The 18,613-nt window shown below is 42.3% G+C and overlaps 1 protein-coding gene across 1 annotated transcript; it reads right to left on the bottom strand.

The window, feature by feature from the left end:
- Positions 1-3,067: 3,067 nt before the first annotated feature.
- Positions 3,068-13,320, bottom strand: LOC120320407 (non-histone chromosomal protein HMG-14A). The gene is made up of 6 exons (XM_039370056.1): positions 12,887-13,320; positions 10,952-10,981; positions 9,045-9,074; positions 8,263-8,313; positions 4,886-5,029; positions 3,068-3,779 (listed from the first exon to the last, which is right to left on the bottom strand). The coding sequence occupies exons 1-6, from the start codon at positions 12,899-12,901 to the stop codon at positions 3,732-3,734; spliced, it is 318 nt and encodes a 105-aa protein (XP_039225990.1). The 5' UTR covers positions 12,902-13,320; the 3' UTR covers positions 3,068-3,731.
- Between the last annotated feature and the right edge of the window lie 5,293 nt (positions 13,321-18,613).

Raw genomic sequence — 18,613 nt, 5'->3', positions numbered from 1 at the left:
TTAACATATATTTATAAAGTTTCTTAATCAATTTTTCATCTGATGTCAGTAGTATCTGGCCAAATTCTGTGTTCTTTATAAAATCCAGATGTTTTAACATCTTTTTTGTATCTCGTTTGGATTTGCAGATATGGCTACCATGGTAGGTCTATATCGTTCTTCTCATTCTTGTCTGTGTTTTAATTTTCCTTCATTATTCAAAGTGTTTTTATAGGTCACAATTAACTATGAATTCCAGTTCTTATCACCTCCAGCTTTGTAGCCACTGAGATTTTTGCTAGCTTTGAGTTTTTCACTGTCCCATTCCCTCCGCTTTGTAAAATGATTTGCTACACATCTTTTTAAAAAGTGTTTAAAGCATTTATGAATATTCTTAAAGGCCATTAGTTTGATCAGCTTTAGGTAGCATCAGTGAGACATATAATACAAAAAAACCAGCCATAGCTAAAATTAACCTGTGCTATTTGCCATATAAACATCCTTTGTTTTCCTTTTTCCTGTATTCATTACAACTGGTGTCGGGCAGCCGTGAGTAAAGTTTTTACATCATTTTAGTGTGTGTCAGAATGACCTGGAAATACCAAGATTTCAAATAATGTGCTAGAAAACGCAACATAGGGCTATGTGGAATTATGAGCTAGATTTTAAATATTTGCAATAATAATGATACAATGTTTGCATTTAGACCAAAATCAGTAGATCTAAATGTAGTATGTTTAGTGGGTCACCTTAAGAATGGCACAGCCTTACTGTATCATGTTAAGATGAATTTGATTTTGGCTTTGTGTGACATGCTGATCCAGCCAACGGTTATTTATTATAGACACTGTCAAGCAAGCATATGGGTTTCTGGTTTAAATCTATAATCAACCAAATATTTGAAACGGTTAAGAAAACAAAGCAACTTTCTTATGAACTTTGAAATTATGTTTGAATAGCAAGACAGGAAACAAGACTGGAAGAGTAGAGATCTTGAGTGGCTGAAACACAGTTTTATAGATCTTTTTATTCTTTTTCAGAATTCAATGTTCAGAATGATCTGTAGGCCTGCCCATAAAACTCCTGCCTACATTGATTTAAGATAGTGTTTCTCAATCTTGGTTAACTTGAAGAATCTGGACTTCAAGTTCCAGAATTCCTAGCTGAGGGAATTGCCTGAGAAATTCTGAGAACACATCTTGAAGTTACCAAGATTGAGAAGCACTAATTTAAAATCTTGGCTTTCACTGTACTTTTACAAATACTGTATATTCCGGCGTATAGGGCGACCTGGTGTATAAGGCGACCCCTGAGTTCGACACCGAGTCGCAAGACGATTGACGCCAAGTCGCATGCCTAGAAAGTCATCTTATACGCCGGAAACTACCGGTATTTCCGGCGTATAAGACGATAGACGCCAAGTCGCATGCCTAGATAGTCATCTTATACGCTGGAAACTACGTTATTTCTGGCGTATAAGACGATCAACGCCGAGTTGCATGCCTAGAAAGTCGTCTTATACACCAGAAACTACCTTATTTCCGGCGTATAAGACGACCCCCAAGTTCAGAGGCTGTTTCAATGGTCTCAAAAGTCGTCTTATACGCTGGAATATACGGTATACTGTTGTAGATTCCTTAGGCTTCCTCATTTAACTTGCAGATAATACTTTCCAAATAAAAATGAATGATTTCTGTCTGGAGGATACAAAACTGCCTGATGGTGGTTTCCTTAGAGACCACCAGATTTCACAGCTCACCCGTTAAAGCTCTTTTTAACCTTCAAAACAAGGCCTGACACTTGACTTTCCCTACAAGACTGCCTCCTCACAGCAATAGTGCTTAGACTTACCCCCCCCCCAAACCCCAGTGCTTTACAGCCCTCTCTGAGCGGTTTAGAGTCAGCCTATTGACCCCAACAATCTGGGCCCTCATCTTACCAACCTGTAAAGGGTGGAAAGCTGAGTCAACTTCAAGCCCTGTCAAGATTGAACTGCAATACTGCATTCTAACAACTGCATCACCAGGAGTCTCAAAGCATATAAGATTGCCTTTTAGTATTGCCATGTTTTGTGAATGCCGAAATCATCACAGCAATTATTTTTGTGAATGAGCTATCAACTCCCTCCGCCCCATACAAGAGCAATTACTAGAACACCCACAACCATCTCAAATGTGCCTATTGAACCAAGAATTGTGAGGGCTTCTCCACATATATATATACTGCATCTCTTCTTTCTCGCCTGCTCCTCAGTTTACAGGAAAATGCTATTAGTTGACAATAGTTTGTACCGAAATTCAGATCTGTGATAGCGATGGAGCAAATGAATAGCCAGGCTCAGAGCAGAGTAGCTGGGAAACCATGTTTTGCCAAGATATTAAACACAATTTGGGCCTCTTATAATAATAATAAAGTTGGGACTTTGGAGGTCATCTAGTCCAACCCTCTGCTCAAGCAGGAAACCCTATACCATTTCGGACAAACAGCTGTCTAGTCTCTTCTTAAAAACTTCCAGTGTTGGAGCATTCACCGCTTCTGCAGGCAGGTTGTTCCACTGGTTAATTGTTCTCACTGTCAGGAAGTTTCTCCTTAGTTCTAGGTTGCTTCTCTCTTTGGTCAGTTTCCATCCGTTGCTTCTTGTCCTGCCTTCAGGCGCTTTGGAGAATAGCTTGACTCCCTCTTCTTTGTGGCAGCCCCTGAGATACTGGAAGACTGCTATCATGTCCCCCCTCGTCCTTCTCTTCGTTAAACTAGACATACCCAATTCCAGCAACTTGTATGTTTTAGCCTCCAGTCCCCTAATCATCTTTGTTGGACTTCTCTTCACTCTTTCTAGAGTCTCAACATCTTTTTTACATCGTGGTGACCAAAACTGGATGCAGTATTCCACGTGTGGCCTTACCAAGGCATTGTAAAGTGGTATGAATACTTCATGTGATCATCTTCTTTTTAAAGAAAATGCAGAACCAAAAATCAAATAACATTAAACGTAATCCCATAAGTATATTGCCTTTCCTGCACAAGGGACTGGAAGAGAACCTCAAAGGCAGAAAATATATCTATAACATAACGCAGCCCAAAATCATGCATCTTTTGAGGAGACATTTTATTAAGATAAATCCAGCAAAATTCCTAACAGTGGGTATATTCAGTCAAACCTGTCCTTCTCTTTTTTAAAAGTTTTTTTTTGTATTTCATTTAAAAACATGATTACATATTTTAATATTATTCTCCAAAATGTGACAAAATAAAACTACATTTGGGATACAACAAGTTTCCAGCTTCTTAAGATTTTTCATGAAAATATCTCACCTTCTTTATAAAAGCAAGTCACAGAACCACCGGAATGTCTGACACAATTGTGGTTTTTGTGTGTATTTTTTTTTTTAGACCTCCCCACGTTAAGAAACCATACAACATGTAACAAGGGTAAAATTAAAATCTGAATTCCGTATGACTGACACACAAAGGGATTATATACTGATAGAAGTCAATAGCTACCACCACTGATTCTTTCTGGGTACCATACAAACTATGACAATCACAAAATTTTAAAAACAATAATTTTTTGTTGTTGTTGTCGTTGGTTGGTTGGTTTTGAAGTCCAAGTAACCGAGATGAAGATGTTCCATGATTAAATTCATGCTAAAAAAACCTGCATTTATAAAATAGTTGATAAAAATATTCCTCTCTTAACAATACAGTATGGAGGTACGAATACCAAATGATGGAAATGAAGAGGGCTAAATCTGTTACTCGGACTTGGCTTCCTTGTCATCAGATACTTCAGCAGCTGGTGCCTGTTAGTATTGGAGAGAAACAGAAATTGAATTAGACTTGGAAGAGAATCCATTGCAGAGGATGCTGGGTGTAACCGTAGCTCAGTCCCATAAACCATGAATTCTGCACAGTTTACCAACTTCCATTCTTGCACACAACAGCAGAAGCAGACTCCCAGCTTTGGCTTACTAGCTAACTCTAGCGCCCAACCATATTTTTTTTCCCTAACTCTGAACTCCTATGGCACAATGCCCATCGGTCTGTAAGGAAGCCATCTGAAAGCACGGGACGGTACAGCTTCCATGTATGGCTACCCTCTCCCGTATCACAGAAGGCCGCTGCTGAATTTAAAGAAAAAAGACATCCCTTTTAAAAACACATTGTGCCTAATAGGAATCTGCATCTCTACATAATATTGCTGGCAGTTTGGGTAAAATAAAAAACAAATAATGTGCTACACAGAAGAACAGAGAGAGAAAAAGAGAGAAATGTCTGCATGTTGGCTGAGGAAAAAAAGAAAACAGGCAAATAAATGAACTAAAATGGCCCGGTTTCTGGCCCTGGAGACTCACTTTTCCCTGTGGTGCAGGCCTTTCCTTTCTCCAGAACTGCTTCTCCTAAATAACTATTATCTGTGGTGTGTGTGTGTGTGTGTGTGTGTGTGTGCCAGCCCCCTCCATGCTTGTTTTAGGGAGAAGCTAAGCTAAAAACGAAAAGTAAAAGTTAAACGCCAGGTTTCCTTAACCACTGCGTGGTTCACTGCAGGGATCTGCTTAACAACCATATCGAAAAGGTCGTAAAATTTGAGCATGACCCACTTAGCAACTGTCTTGTTTTAGCAATGGAAATTCTAGTCTCAACTGTGTTGTTAAGTCAAGGACTATGTGTATAAGGATTGGATACAAAGCGGAAACTGTTGAGTGGAGTTCCCCGATTCTCTATGTCAGGGGTCCTCAAACTTGGCCCCTTTTAAGACGTGGACTTCAACTCCCAGAATTCCCCTGCCAGCCATGGCTGGCTGGGGAATTCTGGGAGTTGAAGTCCACAAGTCTTAAAGTGGCCAAATTTGAGGACCCCTGCCCTATGTATTTGGAAAAGATTCTCAGGACGGCGGGATATATCGTACCTCGTTAGTTTTGGTATCTCCGTTCTCAGAGTGGTTTTCTTCTTTAGCATCTTCTTGCTTAGTTTCATCTTTTCCTTTGGCTCCCTTCTTCCCTTTTGTTGTTACCTTTTTGTCTTCTTTCTTATCATTCCCTCCTTTTTCTTTCTGTTAGAGGGAATCACATGCACACACAGAGAATAAAGTCTCACTTGGTCACCCATCCTTTTTCAGTGGCCAGCCTCAAAAACACCACTGCCTAAATCTGGCACTCAAATATAAAATTAGTATCTTTATTTGTTGAGGGTAAAGCAATACAGTTAGTCCTTGCTTAGCGAGTGCCTCATTTAGCAACCGTTCAGTTACTACTGATGAAAAAGTAACTTTTTTTTTGACGAATCCTTGTATTTATAACCTTTTCAGGATGCATATTATCTTTAATATTTTTTTTCTTTAAAAAAAAGAGTATTGGCAATCTCATCCTGAAGTATGGATACTACTGAAAAATCACCGTCTCAAATAATGAAGTGTATACTACTCATTAAAAAAATCTTTTATCTGTGCTTTCAGCATAAGATTATCATATTTGGATGCCATGCAGGAGGAATTGTTAATGCAATTAAAAAGGCTGATAAAAACAAAATGCATCCAAATTGTATAGAGGTTTTCTGTGCCAGGATTCCCTGCTACTTTATCTGAATGTATCTTTTTGATTGGATAAAGAAAGGTTTATTTTTCTTAGCTAGCCCAATACAAAACAAAATAAGATAAATGTGGAGGTAATGACTTTAACTCATTTCCATTGTACATTGTAACCTGTGAAGAATGGCTATTTGGAAACATTGTCAAATCTGAGTTTCCAGGATACATTGCATGCTGCAAGTAATAATGTACACATATAAACCTAAGGAAGGAACATGCCAACTGCAAGACTAAATTTATTTTCTATGAATTAGCTAGGATCTCTTTTTTTGTATATATTTTATTAATTTTTGTAGGGTTAGGGTTAAGGTTAGGGTTGGTGGTTTTTAAAACAACATTCTTAATATTTAGCAAACAGCATATTGTCTGGGTTCATGTATTTAAAAAACAATAAGAGTTAATTTCTATATTATCTTAATCAGTATGTTAGTTAATCGCTCAATAGTCTTCTTCTTCTTAGTATATATTCAATGTTACATAGTACACATCATGTTCCTTTCTCTCTAACTGGCTTTTCTAGCCATTGGTAAAAATTGTCCCATGTTCTAAAGTACACAGAGTCTTCTTTCTCTTTTATCTTTAATGTCAATCTGTCCATTTCTGCACAATCTAAAATTTTCTTAATTAGTTCTTCTTCCATTGGTAAGTTTTCATTTTTCCAATATTGGGCAAATACAATTCTTGCTGCAGTTAATACATGTAAAATTAAATATACACAATCTTTCTCGTAGTTTCCTCCTATTATGCCTAAGCTGGAATCTTGATGTAACTTTCTCTCAGTTTCATCACCACCACCACCACCACCACCAGATTCATTAAAGTAAAATTTTCAAACTTTTATTTACAATCCAGCCCTTTCATTGAAGCTCTGGCCAAGCTCAAAGTCATACAAAATCCAGTCAATATAGCACAGGGCTAAAATCAAGCACCCTTCTTAGTTACATTTCCATACGGTTTTCTCCTCCCTTTAACAAATTCACAGGAAAATCATGAATATAACTGAATAACATAGTTGGAAGGGACCTTGGAGGTGTTCTGGTAAAACCCTGCTCAATCAGGAGATCCTGTGCCATTTCAGACAAATGATTGTCCAATCTCTTCCTGAAAACATCCAGTGTTGGGGCACCTACAACTTATGGAGGCAAATCGTTCCACTGAACAATTGGGAATTTCTTAGTTCTAGGCTGGATCGCTCCTTAGTCAGTCTCCATCCATTTCTTCTTGTCCTGCCTTCAGGTGCTTTGGAAAATAGATTGACCCCCTCTTCTTTTGTGACAGCCCCTTAGATATTGGAACACTGCTATCATGTCACTCCTAGTCTTTTTTTTTTTCTCAATATAGGTTCCTTGTTCTCCTCTCGCAGTAACTCTAAGCCAGGGGTCTTCAAAACATGGTCCTTTTATGACTTGTGGACTTCAACTCCCAGAATTCCTTAGCCACCGTGCCTGGCTGAGGAATTTTGGGAGTTGAAGTCCACAAGTCATAAAAGGGCCAAGTTTGAAGACCCCTGCTCTAAGCTAGATTGAAAGTAACCCAGTCAAGCTAGCAGCAACCTTTAAAGATAGTGAATTAAAACTGTCCTTCCCCTCCTCTACCAATGAAGTTCTGCAGTTTAACCACTAAGTGTCATTCAATTCCCTCCATTTTACTTGATATGTCTTCTTTTCCATGGCTTATGTGAATGACAATCTGTCATCTTCAGATACAATCTGATCAGGGCAGAGATTTTACTTGGCTCCCACAGATAAACAGTCTGGAAAACGACTGCCTTGCTGATTGTTTTAAGATGCCAAGCCTATCCCAGACTCAAACAGCCTTGGCCCCATATTTTGGATTGCTAGGGATGTGTTCCCCTTCTAAAACCATCTGTCATGGTGGACAGCAAAGATTCTCAGGGGAAGGAATTTTCATTAAAAACTCCAGGGTTTGCTTACCCTCTTTCAAATCTGCACACTTAAGAGAACAACACAGTTGCTCATCTCCCCTTTCCCCCCCTTTTAGATACATCTTAGCTACTCAGTTCCTTGGCCATACAATTAAAACCATGCTCTCAAAGTAAGCAATGGACTAAATAAGACTGGGATCTCACATCCATATAATCAAAAGCCACTAATCCAAACTCTCCAAATATATTTCCCACTTAGTAAAAGTAAAAGTTATACTTTGTCGTTATCATCATCATCATCTATATCAGTGGTTCTCAACCTGTGGGTCGGGACCCCATTTGGGGTCGAAAGACCATTTCATGGGGGTCACCAAACAAGGCTGTCCGCCATTTCCCCCCCCTTTTCTTTGGCCACGCCCCTGGCACCCGGTGATGTATAAGTGGTTGGGGGTCACCACAACATGGGGAACTGTATTATGGGGTCGCGGCATTAGAAAGGTTGAGAACCACTGATCTATATCAAGAGTCCCCAACCCCTGGTCCATGGACCAGTAACATGGCGGGCATGTCAGAAACTGTCTGCGCAAACAAGCAAAGCCTCATCCGCGGGATGCAGGCAGTACATGAAACCATGCCCCCTCCGGTCCGCGGAAAAACCTCACTCCACGGAACCGGTCCCTGGTGCCCAAAAGGTTGGGGACCTCTGATCTATATCATGTCATCCGTACACACGCAAACAAAAGAAAAAGCAACTTTCTTTATATCTATTCTAGCATTGAGGCATTCCGGACGCATAAGCATGTCATTTATTTACCTTCGGTGCTGCCTTTTTCGGCTTTGGCTCTGGTTTGGCTGGAGCAGGCTTCTGTAAGAAAAGCACATAGATATGCTGTAAAATAAACCCAGCATTCCTGTTTGTTCAATTTGCTGCAACAATCTCAAACCTCTCCGGTCCCTTTTAAAATGTCTGAAGTTTCTGGCCCTTAGGATCACAAAGGTAGCCTTAAAATCAAGCGACAGATGTATTTGATAAACCGCCACTGACTCTGGGAACGTTTCTTCCAGTGCATAAGTTATTTTTGGGCATGATTTCTATTCTGGATCTGTTTTTTGTTTTTTTTAAATATTGCTTTTAGGTGTTGTAAGCTATCCAAGACCATGTATTTGAGATGGGTAGCTATAATCACTGAAACAATAATTTTCCCATTATAATTGGTGAAGTAAAATACATACGTATGATTACAAAAAAAACAAGGATATAGATCAGTATTTCTTAACCATGGCAACTTCAAGTTCTATGGACTTCAATTCCCAGAATTCTTAGCTGGCTGAGGAATTTTGGGAGTTGAAGTCCACAAATCCACAAGTCATAAAAGGGCCAAGTTTGAAGACCCCAATTTAGAAGCTGGCAAGTTTGGAAAATACTGAAGCCTTTAGCTCATGGTGAAGCAATAGTGTCATCTGTTTAGAGTAAATATTATATTTAGACTTGGAGATAATTCACAGGAGGCTACTTGAATGATACTTTGAAAGATCTATTGATTGCAACAGCTTTAATGTAATATGGATTTTCTTTTTAAAGAGGCATGTACTCACAGCAGATAGTCTAGCCGATCGTCTCTTTGGCTGCCGAAGACAAAAACAAATTACTAAAACCAAACATCAGTTTTCTTAAAAATAGAATTCACAGAAATTCAAAACATACCTTAGGCAATCACACTGACTCAATTTAAAGCAAAAATCTCATTACATTCATTAAGGTTTTCTTCCAAATAAATATGCACCGGGTAAGTTTTGCAAAAGTGAAATGTAATATTGAAGGAATGTCAGTGTCAAGACTGTGGGCTGGTTTGTAACTCTTACAGCACAATAAACCATAGCTGACTGGAACAAAAATAAGCATCATGTCTACATACTCTCTTCTCTTGACCCTTTTATTAATACAATAAATTCTAGGGTCAATTAAACTAGGGTCTTAAAACCGAACTGAGATATTGCTTATCTGCTGACTACTTATCAAGATGTAGAACTTAGTATGGTTAGCAATTTCCCAAAATGTTTGCTTTATTGTACATAAAAAAAAAACCAAAAACGATACTGACAGTATTTGTTATCTGCCCAATTTAACACATTTTGTTGGACAGAAATGTGAAAATGAGCCACTTTGGTACAATAATGAAAGCACCAAGGCACCATGAGTTTTAGTCCTGCTTTAGGCCAAAGCCAACATTTGTTAGAAGCTTAACAGTGAGAAGGCAAGGGCCAACCACTTCCCCAACTGTTGCCAAGAAAACTGCAGGGAGTGTTCTGTGTAATTGCCAGGAATCCAAAGTGATCTGAAGACAAACAAGAACAGAACTAACCATTTCCTGGGTTCAGTTGTATCTCCATTCTCCAATACTGACGTGGAGTTTATTTTAGCTTTTGACCAACTGTAGCTCTCTGTGACACTGAAATCTGGTTTGAAAAAAGATTTGATCCCAAAGTCTAATGTCATCCTGGCCCTTTCTCACAACTTAAACAACCTACATAGTTTTGACATCGGGGAAATGACCATTTAAATCAGTGGTTCTCAACCTGTGGGTCGGGACCCCATTTGGGGTCGAACGACCATTTCACGGGGGTCGCCAAACAACGCAGTCCGCCATTTCCCCCCCTTTTCCTTAGCTGTGCTACTCCCTTTTATTCTATTGGCTTTTGAAAGCCAATAGAATAGACTCTCTTGAATAGAGTCTAATTCTATTGGCTTTCAAAAGCCAATAGGAATTGTCCAGGCTGTCTCTGCCCTGCTGAGCCCGCCAAAAGTCCCAGTCTGCAAACGGTGCTGCACCAGTTGCGTAGTCCTTGACTTACGACCGGTTGAGTAGTCCTCGACTTACGACCGGTTGGGGGTCGCGGCATTAAAAAGGTTGAGAACCACTGATTTAAATTGAAAAGTAGAAGTCTCTCGCTTCCAGACCCACAGATGAAAAAAAAAGAGGAATGGAACCCATATTGGCTTGAGGTTGGCTGCAGCACATTCTGCAAGCAGAAAGACTGGTTTCTTGGTAACAATTAAACTGAGGCAGAATCCTAAGCTACATTGTGGTTTACAATCTGTGACTCAAAAGATTAATGTACTGAATGCAGCCCAATTGTGGCTGATAGCATGACAATACTATGAAGAAAAGGGGGGGGCAACATTCTTACTAAGTGTTTTTTTTAAGCAAGTCCAACTGCACAGATTTTTTTTTTAATTGCATGAAGAATTCTGCATGCCACTCCGCATATAAATTGTGTGTGCACTGATCAGTTTGCAAATTCTTGGCAAAGTCAATCTTCCAACATATCCTTTCCATGTAGATTTAAAATCCTGCCACATGCTTGCATTGCATGTCAGCCCTTGAGTTGCACAGCAATATGTTCAGCTCAGCTTTTCCCAACTCCTCTGAAGACTTGCTTCATCTTGACAACTGAATATACATATACGTGTGTGTGTGTGTGTGTGTGTGTGAAAAACTTACCTCCTCCTTTATTTCACCTTCAGCTGCAGCCTAGTTTAAAAAAGAAATAAGCACAATATAAACTACTTTTGTTCCAATGTGACTAACATAAATGGTTTAGTAAATAGGAGGTAGTAGACATTTTTAATATAAATTAAAAATATTGGGATCAATCAAAACTGTCTACAGATTATTTAGCTTATGAGTAAATTTTAGATTACTATTAATAGTTTAATATATTATTTCTAGTATTATGGTTTAATTGTATTATTATTTTTGTTTTTAATTTGTTTATATTTGTCTTGAAAAGGAGTTAAAGTATGTTATGGATTTGATTGTTAATATAGTTGGGTAATGTTAGATTATGATTGTTTATTTTTAACCCTGTAATCAGCTTTGGGAAGTAGGAAGGGGGGGGGAGGGATTTGGGGTATATATTGTGTAAAATATTTAAAACTTTTAATAAAAAAAACTGTACAGATTTGGGGAGGCAAATGATAAAGAATTAACAGATACAGGAGTGCAAGAAAAATTCAGTAGGAACTGATTAATTTAATTTATTACTTTATTAATTAATTTATCTCTGGACTTTGTCAATTCTACATCAAGCCTTCTAACTTTCCCTGTACGTTTCTGCAAAAAAAAAAAAATCCCAATAAAATATAGCGCAGGACACCTTTTTTTAAAAAAAAAATGAGAAACATTCTTCAGCCAACAGCTGCAATTTTTAATAGTCCGGAAGCTTTTCACACGCTTTGAACTCTTGCAAACTCCCGGACTACACATCCCACAATGCCTCGGGCAGGTCCGTTTTTTTTTTGCTTGACGTCACCGCGCCCCAAATTTAAAAAAACGGAGAGAAAAAAAACTCCCGCCAAATTACCTGCAAAGAGCAAGGTCGTTCGCAAACGACCTGCAAAGGGCGTGGAGCATTTAAAAGCGGCTCGCTTAGCTTCCACCCTCCCCACCCCCGGGGGGGAAGTGGGCACATCGAGAAGCGAGTCCGCTCGGCAGGCTCGTTTGCTGCCCTACAACTGCACAAACCGAGACCCCCCCATTTTTATTGCATGCTTTCTCCCCCCCCCCTTATGTAGCTGCACTTCCAAAAACGGGAACCCCCGATGGGTAAATCTCAAGTAGCGGATTTGCAGAAGAAGAAACAATAAAATAAAAAGAGGAGCAAAAGAAAGAGCGGAGGGGGGGGGAGAGAGAGAAAAAGAGACGCCTCCTTGCTAAAGTTGCATCGATTTGGGGCTTCGGAAATCTCTTGCCACATCTCTCCCCCCCCCCCGTTCCAATGGCAAAGCTCTGCGCCCCCTACCGGCTCCTCGTCGCCACTGCACCACCATCTGGTATGACAAGTAGGAGGAAGGGCCACAAAGGGGGGGGGAGAGAAAAAAAAATAAAAAGAACAAAGGCAATCGCAGGAGAGCCAGAGACCCCAAATCGGGGGAAGCCTCGGCCCAAACCGCGTCCAAACGCCCCTCCGACGGCCAAAGACAGCTGGGGGGGGGGGGCTCAGCGAGGCTTTTGCATTTGGTGGCGGCGGAGGAGGAGGTGGGGCGCCAGGCAAGCCTGCCTGCGGTCAGCAGCGGCACTATGGCTGTTTGCAATCCGGCATGGAGACGCACCGAGCAGGCTTCGTCTGGCAAACAAGCCCCCACCCCCCCCACCCTACCAAACTCCACTCTGCCCAGCTATCGGCTGGTCGCGATCGCGGCGGCCAAGCGCTCTCCCTCGCTCCCAGCGCCGCTTGCCCAGGACACAGCCAGCCGCCTGGAAAAACGCTTCCACTAAACCGCACGCACGCACACACACACATACACAAGCAGCAGCGCGCGCGCGCGCGCAAGTCAAGCCATCTTTCCCCCCCCCTTCCTCCCCGCGCAAAAAGGGGCTTCTCACGCGTCTCCCTTCCTCGGTCCGTTGCCCCCACCACCATGTTTGTTTGCTTACCTTTCTTTTGGGCATAGTTGAGCCTTTAACAGTTGGTTGCAAGCCCGAAAGAGATGCGGATTTTTGCAAAGGGGGAGGAGGAGGGAAAGGCGGTCGCCCTCCCCTCGAAACAAATGCAAAAGATGAAGGAGGAGAAGAAAAAAAAAATCAAAGCACCGCGCGCGAAACAAACCCGCTTTTTTTTTTTTTTAAGAAAAGGCCCGATTTTGGTTGGTCGGTTGGATTTTTTTTAAAAAAAACAAAAACAAAAAAAGTCTTTTTCTTTCTTTGCAAAACTGTACAAAAACAGCAGGAGTCAATTGCAGCAGCAGCACAAAAAAAAAAAACCCAACAACCCTGAATCTTTTTTCTTTAAAAAAAAAAAAATCCCCCTTCTTTATTGCAAACAGTAAAATACACCAACACTCAACCAAACTGCATGAATGGGAAGCGCGAGGAAAGTCCGGGCCGAGAATGACGCGCGCCTGAGCCAATAGAAAGCTCGGGCCAGACCTGGGCAAAGACGCCGATTGTAGAATTCGGGCGAGAGGCGGAGCCAGACTCTTAGCGCGAGAGAGGCGCTCGCGCGCGTCGGCCCGGGCTCTTTGCCGTCTGCGCAAGCGAGCGAGCGGCCCTTAAAAGCGCTTCCTGACCCCCCCCTCCTTTTCCACCCTCCAAATGGGCAAGATGGCCCGGGGCTCCCAGGCCAGCCCCCCCCCCTTGTATGCCCCCTCCTTTTCCCTGCACCCCCCCCCCCTTCTCTAGCTTGCAACACCCACGTCGCCTCTCCTGGCGCCCAGCCCCTTGGGGCAACGAAAGGGGAAAGGACCCCCGTGCAAGCTCGGGCGCTCGCCACGGCCTCTTTGCAGCACCCCCTCTCCGTCTGCAAGAGGCGGAAAGTTCCCCGAAAGTTCCCCCGAGGAGGGGGCTTGGGCAAAGGCGGGCGGGCGAGCGCGCGCGGGCGAGCTGGCTTTCCTTGCACGGCTGCAACATGGCTGCCCTAGCGCCTTCCCTTGGCGAAGGCAGTGGCTGCGGAGGAGGAAGAGGAAGAAGAAGGGTGCAGATGGGGGAGGGGGTGCTGAGAGCCCCGGGGTGGTGGCGGGAAGCTGGCCCGAGGGGCCTTGCATGGAAGGATCGCCCCAGAGCAGATTGCCAGGGGCGGCAGCGTGCAAGGGGACGCTTTCTCGCCGCGGAGGTTGGCCTGAAAGGGGACGAGCATTGCATTGCTAGGCCGAAGACCCGGGGCTGCGTCGCCTCTTTCTCCTCCAAACGAATTAGGTGAAGAACTTGGAACCCTGCATTCCTTAGTTTAATTTGAGGGCTCTACCGTTCTTCTTTCTGAAAGGTCCCAGAGCGCTTTTAAAGGAAACCCTGGAAAGTTTTAAATAAAATCCACATCGCTCAAGCACCGTACCTTCCTACTTAAAAGCACTCGGAGGGGCTGTATATTGTAGCCTGTCTGTCTGAAGCGATACTCTATGCACGCATCTTTAATCCGATAGCAACATTTGTAAGCTCCTTAACCGACTTGTGGATTGGGACTGATTCCCACCTTGGATGTTGCAGGCTTCCCTTTCAAGGAGAGCTACTCCCCCTTAGAGAACTTTCAGCAATAGGTGTGGATTAACCTATTATTGTTTCGAAGTTGTCACCTTTTAAGCACCTTTCATGCCTCTTCTAGGTAGATAGATCTGATTAGGACCTCAATGCCAGACTGTTAAAAGAGTTACAAATACCCACTTAATGACTTTGTAGACTTTTCATTGGAAAGATTGTATCTGACTTTATTTAGAATTGGCTTTCCTCCTGGAGATGTTTATTTTTTTCCCCTAATTGAAACAAAAAATTTCTTTGGGAAAGAAAATATTTTTTTTTTCTTGTTTGGGAAATATTTTCTTGCTTGGGAGAGAATTTTCTTGGGAAAGAAAATGATTTGTAGTTTAGTTCTGATTTGCTTTGAGTTTTGATAATAGAGTTGAAAATGTGACGGCACCTCTAGTAAAAGGTGGTCCTCACGTTTATGGAACCAGCTTTAAAAGGTAACAAGGATAGTGTTTCTATGGGGTGTTCTTAGGGTGAAAACTACGAGCAGCGAACCTGTGCAATGGATGCTCTCTATAGTAGAAATTTTAGAGCAGTGGCTGCCCTTTACTTCATTTTAAGAAGCAAGTCTGGTGGGCTTTCCCTAGATTTTGTGCACTGGTGGTGCAAGGAATAAAGTTTTATGGCTGTGGATTCCATGCTTTGCCAGTCTTTGCTTCTTCATTTCAGGTCAGGCAAAAGTGTAAAGACCACCTTGCATAGAGACAGGAGCCGGGGGCACACTCCACCAATTCTATTTTACTTGGTTGGGGTTCCTTTATAGTTCATTGAATGGTGCCAATCCAAAAACAGCTAACTGATAGGAAAATCGCTTTCTCTACCCCAGACCTTTATGCTTACCTCTATAGAAGGTAAGAGATTTCTGGTGTCCTGATAGACATCCAATTGACTTCAGCTAGATTTAAGTTGCAGGAATGGCTATTCTTAGTGCCTTTCCTTTCTGAGGGAAGGTCAGCAGAAATAATAGGAACCAATTGTTGGAAGAGGAGAAAAAAAAAAAACCTCTGATGACAATCACTGGTCTTTCATTCAAAGGGATGAGTTGCAAGTGAACTGTCAAACCTGTCTGGTCTACTTCTCCAGATCTAACCATTTCTTCACTTCAAGCAGGTCAAAGTGAACAGAACACACCTTAGGGGCAGATACCTTCCATTCCCATTTTCGCACAATCTTGAATTAAGGCAAGAATGGACAAACCGGCAATGAAACTATAGTGGATTTGGCCAGTTGAAATCCAGCTTCTTGCCTGCTGCACCCCAAGGTAGATGGGCTGGGCCATCGTAGAAGAAGAGAGCTGGAGATTTTTGTAGATTGAACGAAACAGGTGGAACACCATGTACCTTCCTTGGTTTTGGCAGTCTGTTACAGAAAGTTAACTGGTCTATTTTGAAAACCAGGAATTATGGCTTAGCAGCTGTGTAAATCCAGCTTTTCTGGTTTATAAACTTTAGTTTGAGGGGTCCTTGTTGCTCTCTAGGCTTGGCTGTTTTCTTGAAGATGTTTCATTACCCAAACTAGGTAACATCATTGCTACTAAAGAATGGGGCTTACTACTGATGATGTTACCTAATTTGGGTAATGTAATGTCTGCAAGAAAACAAGCTCAGAGAGCAACAAGGACCCTTCATTTCAACTCTAAGCAACAAATATTCTCCTTTATTAAAACTTTAGTTTATTGCTTAGTCCAGGGCTTTTCAACCTTTTCACCCATTGTACCACTTTTAGGATATGGCAACATCCGAGTACCACCAGTTGCCTAGCAAGGTATCAAAAACTTGATAACCAAAAAAAAAAAAAGGAAAAAAGTGATAAAGTACAGGTAGTCCTCGACTTATAACAGTTCGCTTAGTGACGGTTCGAAGTTACAATGGCACTGAAAAAAGTGCCCCCCAAGCCACAGCCGAGCAAGACACCTGCCTGCCCGTCGGGTGATGCTCTTCCTCCTGTCCGAGGTTTTCATTGTTGTGAGCATTTCTGTTGAGGATTGGCAGCGGGGGTGGGGTGGGGGGTATTTGGTTTTTATTCCCACCGTCTACTGGGTGGTTGCAGCAGGTTTTGGTCACTTCACATGTCCCTGGGACGCTGACCGTCATAAATATGAATCAGTTGCCAAGCACCTGAATGTAAATCACAAGATCCTGGAGATGCTGCAACATACCAGCTAATCGGCACTTCTTCGGGGCTCAGCAGAAGCACCAGGATCAGCGCCAAGCTCCAGCTGGAGCCTGGCACTGATCCTGGCACTTATGCTGAGCCCTGACAGCCCCAAAGAAGCACCCATCAGCTGGAAAGCGGCACTGATCCTGGAGCTTCTGCTGAGCCCTGACAGCCCTGCAGTTCCAGCCATCTCTCGCTCAGGCTTGTGGAGTGCTGCCACCGGTTCAGCTCATTCCCCTCCCCCGCTACCACTTTTCTAGGATGGTCGCGTACCACTGCCAGGTGCCAATGTACCACAGGTGGTACCCGTACCACTGGTTGAAATGCCCTGTTCTTGTCAATCAGTTGTTGCTCCTGGAACAAAATTGCTTGAAGTCGAATTGTACAATACAAGGAACTTCGCTTATAAGTCACCGGCCTTTAAAAAAAAAACAAAAAAACAAAACCAAGTTCCCTTTGAGTGCTTTGCCAAAACTAGTGTTGGTTTTACTATAGTTTATCTTTAAAGTACTCCCTCAGAACTATTAGTGGCTAAAATGCCCAGAGCTCATTTTAATCCAATTCATGGTTCTCACTGAAGTTTCACATCATCAGTATACAATTAAAATTGCAACATTGGCTAACTTTGAGGGATGATGCACCAAATTAATTGACAAGAAACTGGATGTACACATTAAAGAGCCTGTAAGCCGAGCTGCGCCCCTGTCTTCTCTTTGAGTTGGCCTTTCTCTAACATACTGGCTTTGCCTATTGCTGTACACCTTTATTTTCAAGTTCTCCTGGAATTTGTACATTAGCAGAAGTTGCCACCTGTCTACGGTAATATTTTTGAGTTTCTCTTAATCTTTGTTCTGGAGATATAAACGCCAGCAGATCTGAAAGCAATACACGCGGTGGGTAAAGCAGAATTGGGCTTGGACAAATATTTTTTTCAATCAAAACAGATTGAAAAAGTCGCCAGTCTTTTGCCACGATAGAATTGTTTGTTATATGGATGCTTGGCATGAGGCTTGCTTATTATGCTTGAAAGGTTAATGGGGTGATTATGAGCGTGATAGAAGTGATACAGTATGATCCTCTCTTTAAAGGGGTGTCAGAATCCAATTATATTTCATCTTTAATTATCAAACATAGAAACTCCCAATTCTGCCTTCTCTGGATTCTGCCATAAGAGGGAGAAAAGGGGGAGAGCAAAGGGGCTTTATGGCCCTCACTTCCTTCAGCACACTTCAAAGGACTGAATGTGTGTTTATTGTGGCCTCTAAGCTTTAACATATCAAAGAAGAGTAATTGCCTTTCATGTAGTTATCTGAAGTCTCCATCCAGACGGAAGAAGAAAGGGGATGGAATTGTGATACTTGAAACTATCACTGGAAGGGGGGTTGATTGGGTGGGACTACTGGGGAACCCCTTAAAACCTTGAATGGGAGAGCTTGAACCCCAAGTCCTGTCTAGCATGCCTGCAACCATTTTCTCTTAATAAAGGATTCCTGTTGGAAGAATTATTCCAAGAGTTCTGTCTTCTTAAGATGCAAAGTGGGGTGGGTCCTCACATTAGACAGGACTTGCAAAATTAATCCACCTGGAAGGAAGACCCTTGCCGGGGGATTTTGCAAAAATTTACCATGTCAGACAATGGAGCAAAAGAGGGGGAAAACTCCCTGGAAAGAGAGCCGCTGACCCAGTTGGAACCTTGCCAGATGTTGGGATCCGAGAGGCCAGATTCCTCAGGAGAAGAAGTGGTGGAGACACAGGACCACAAGCCTCGCTGGTCAATGGGCGTTGGAAAGAAAAGTGAGTGGGGAAAGGAATCAAGAAAGGTGACCCTGAGACGGGGGACCAAGCAACCAGAATGGAAGCAGGAGATGGAGAAATCCCTGCACGCAAGTGAAGAGGGAGAAAGCTGGGCACCGTACTCAGACTGGATCCTAGAGAAAGCTATTGACCTGATGAAGAGAACTCTCAGCTCCCTAGGAGAGGAGAATACTG

This window comes from Crotalus tigris, unplaced genomic scaffold (assembly GCF_016545835.1).
Source record: "Crotalus tigris isolate CLP2741 ecotype Arizona unplaced genomic scaffold, ASM1654583v1 scf7180000021358.389521, whole genome shotgun sequence".
NCBI lineage: Eukaryota > Metazoa > Chordata > Lepidosauria > Squamata > Viperidae > Crotalus > Crotalus tigris.
This window is presented reverse-complemented; position numbering and strand designations above follow the sequence as displayed.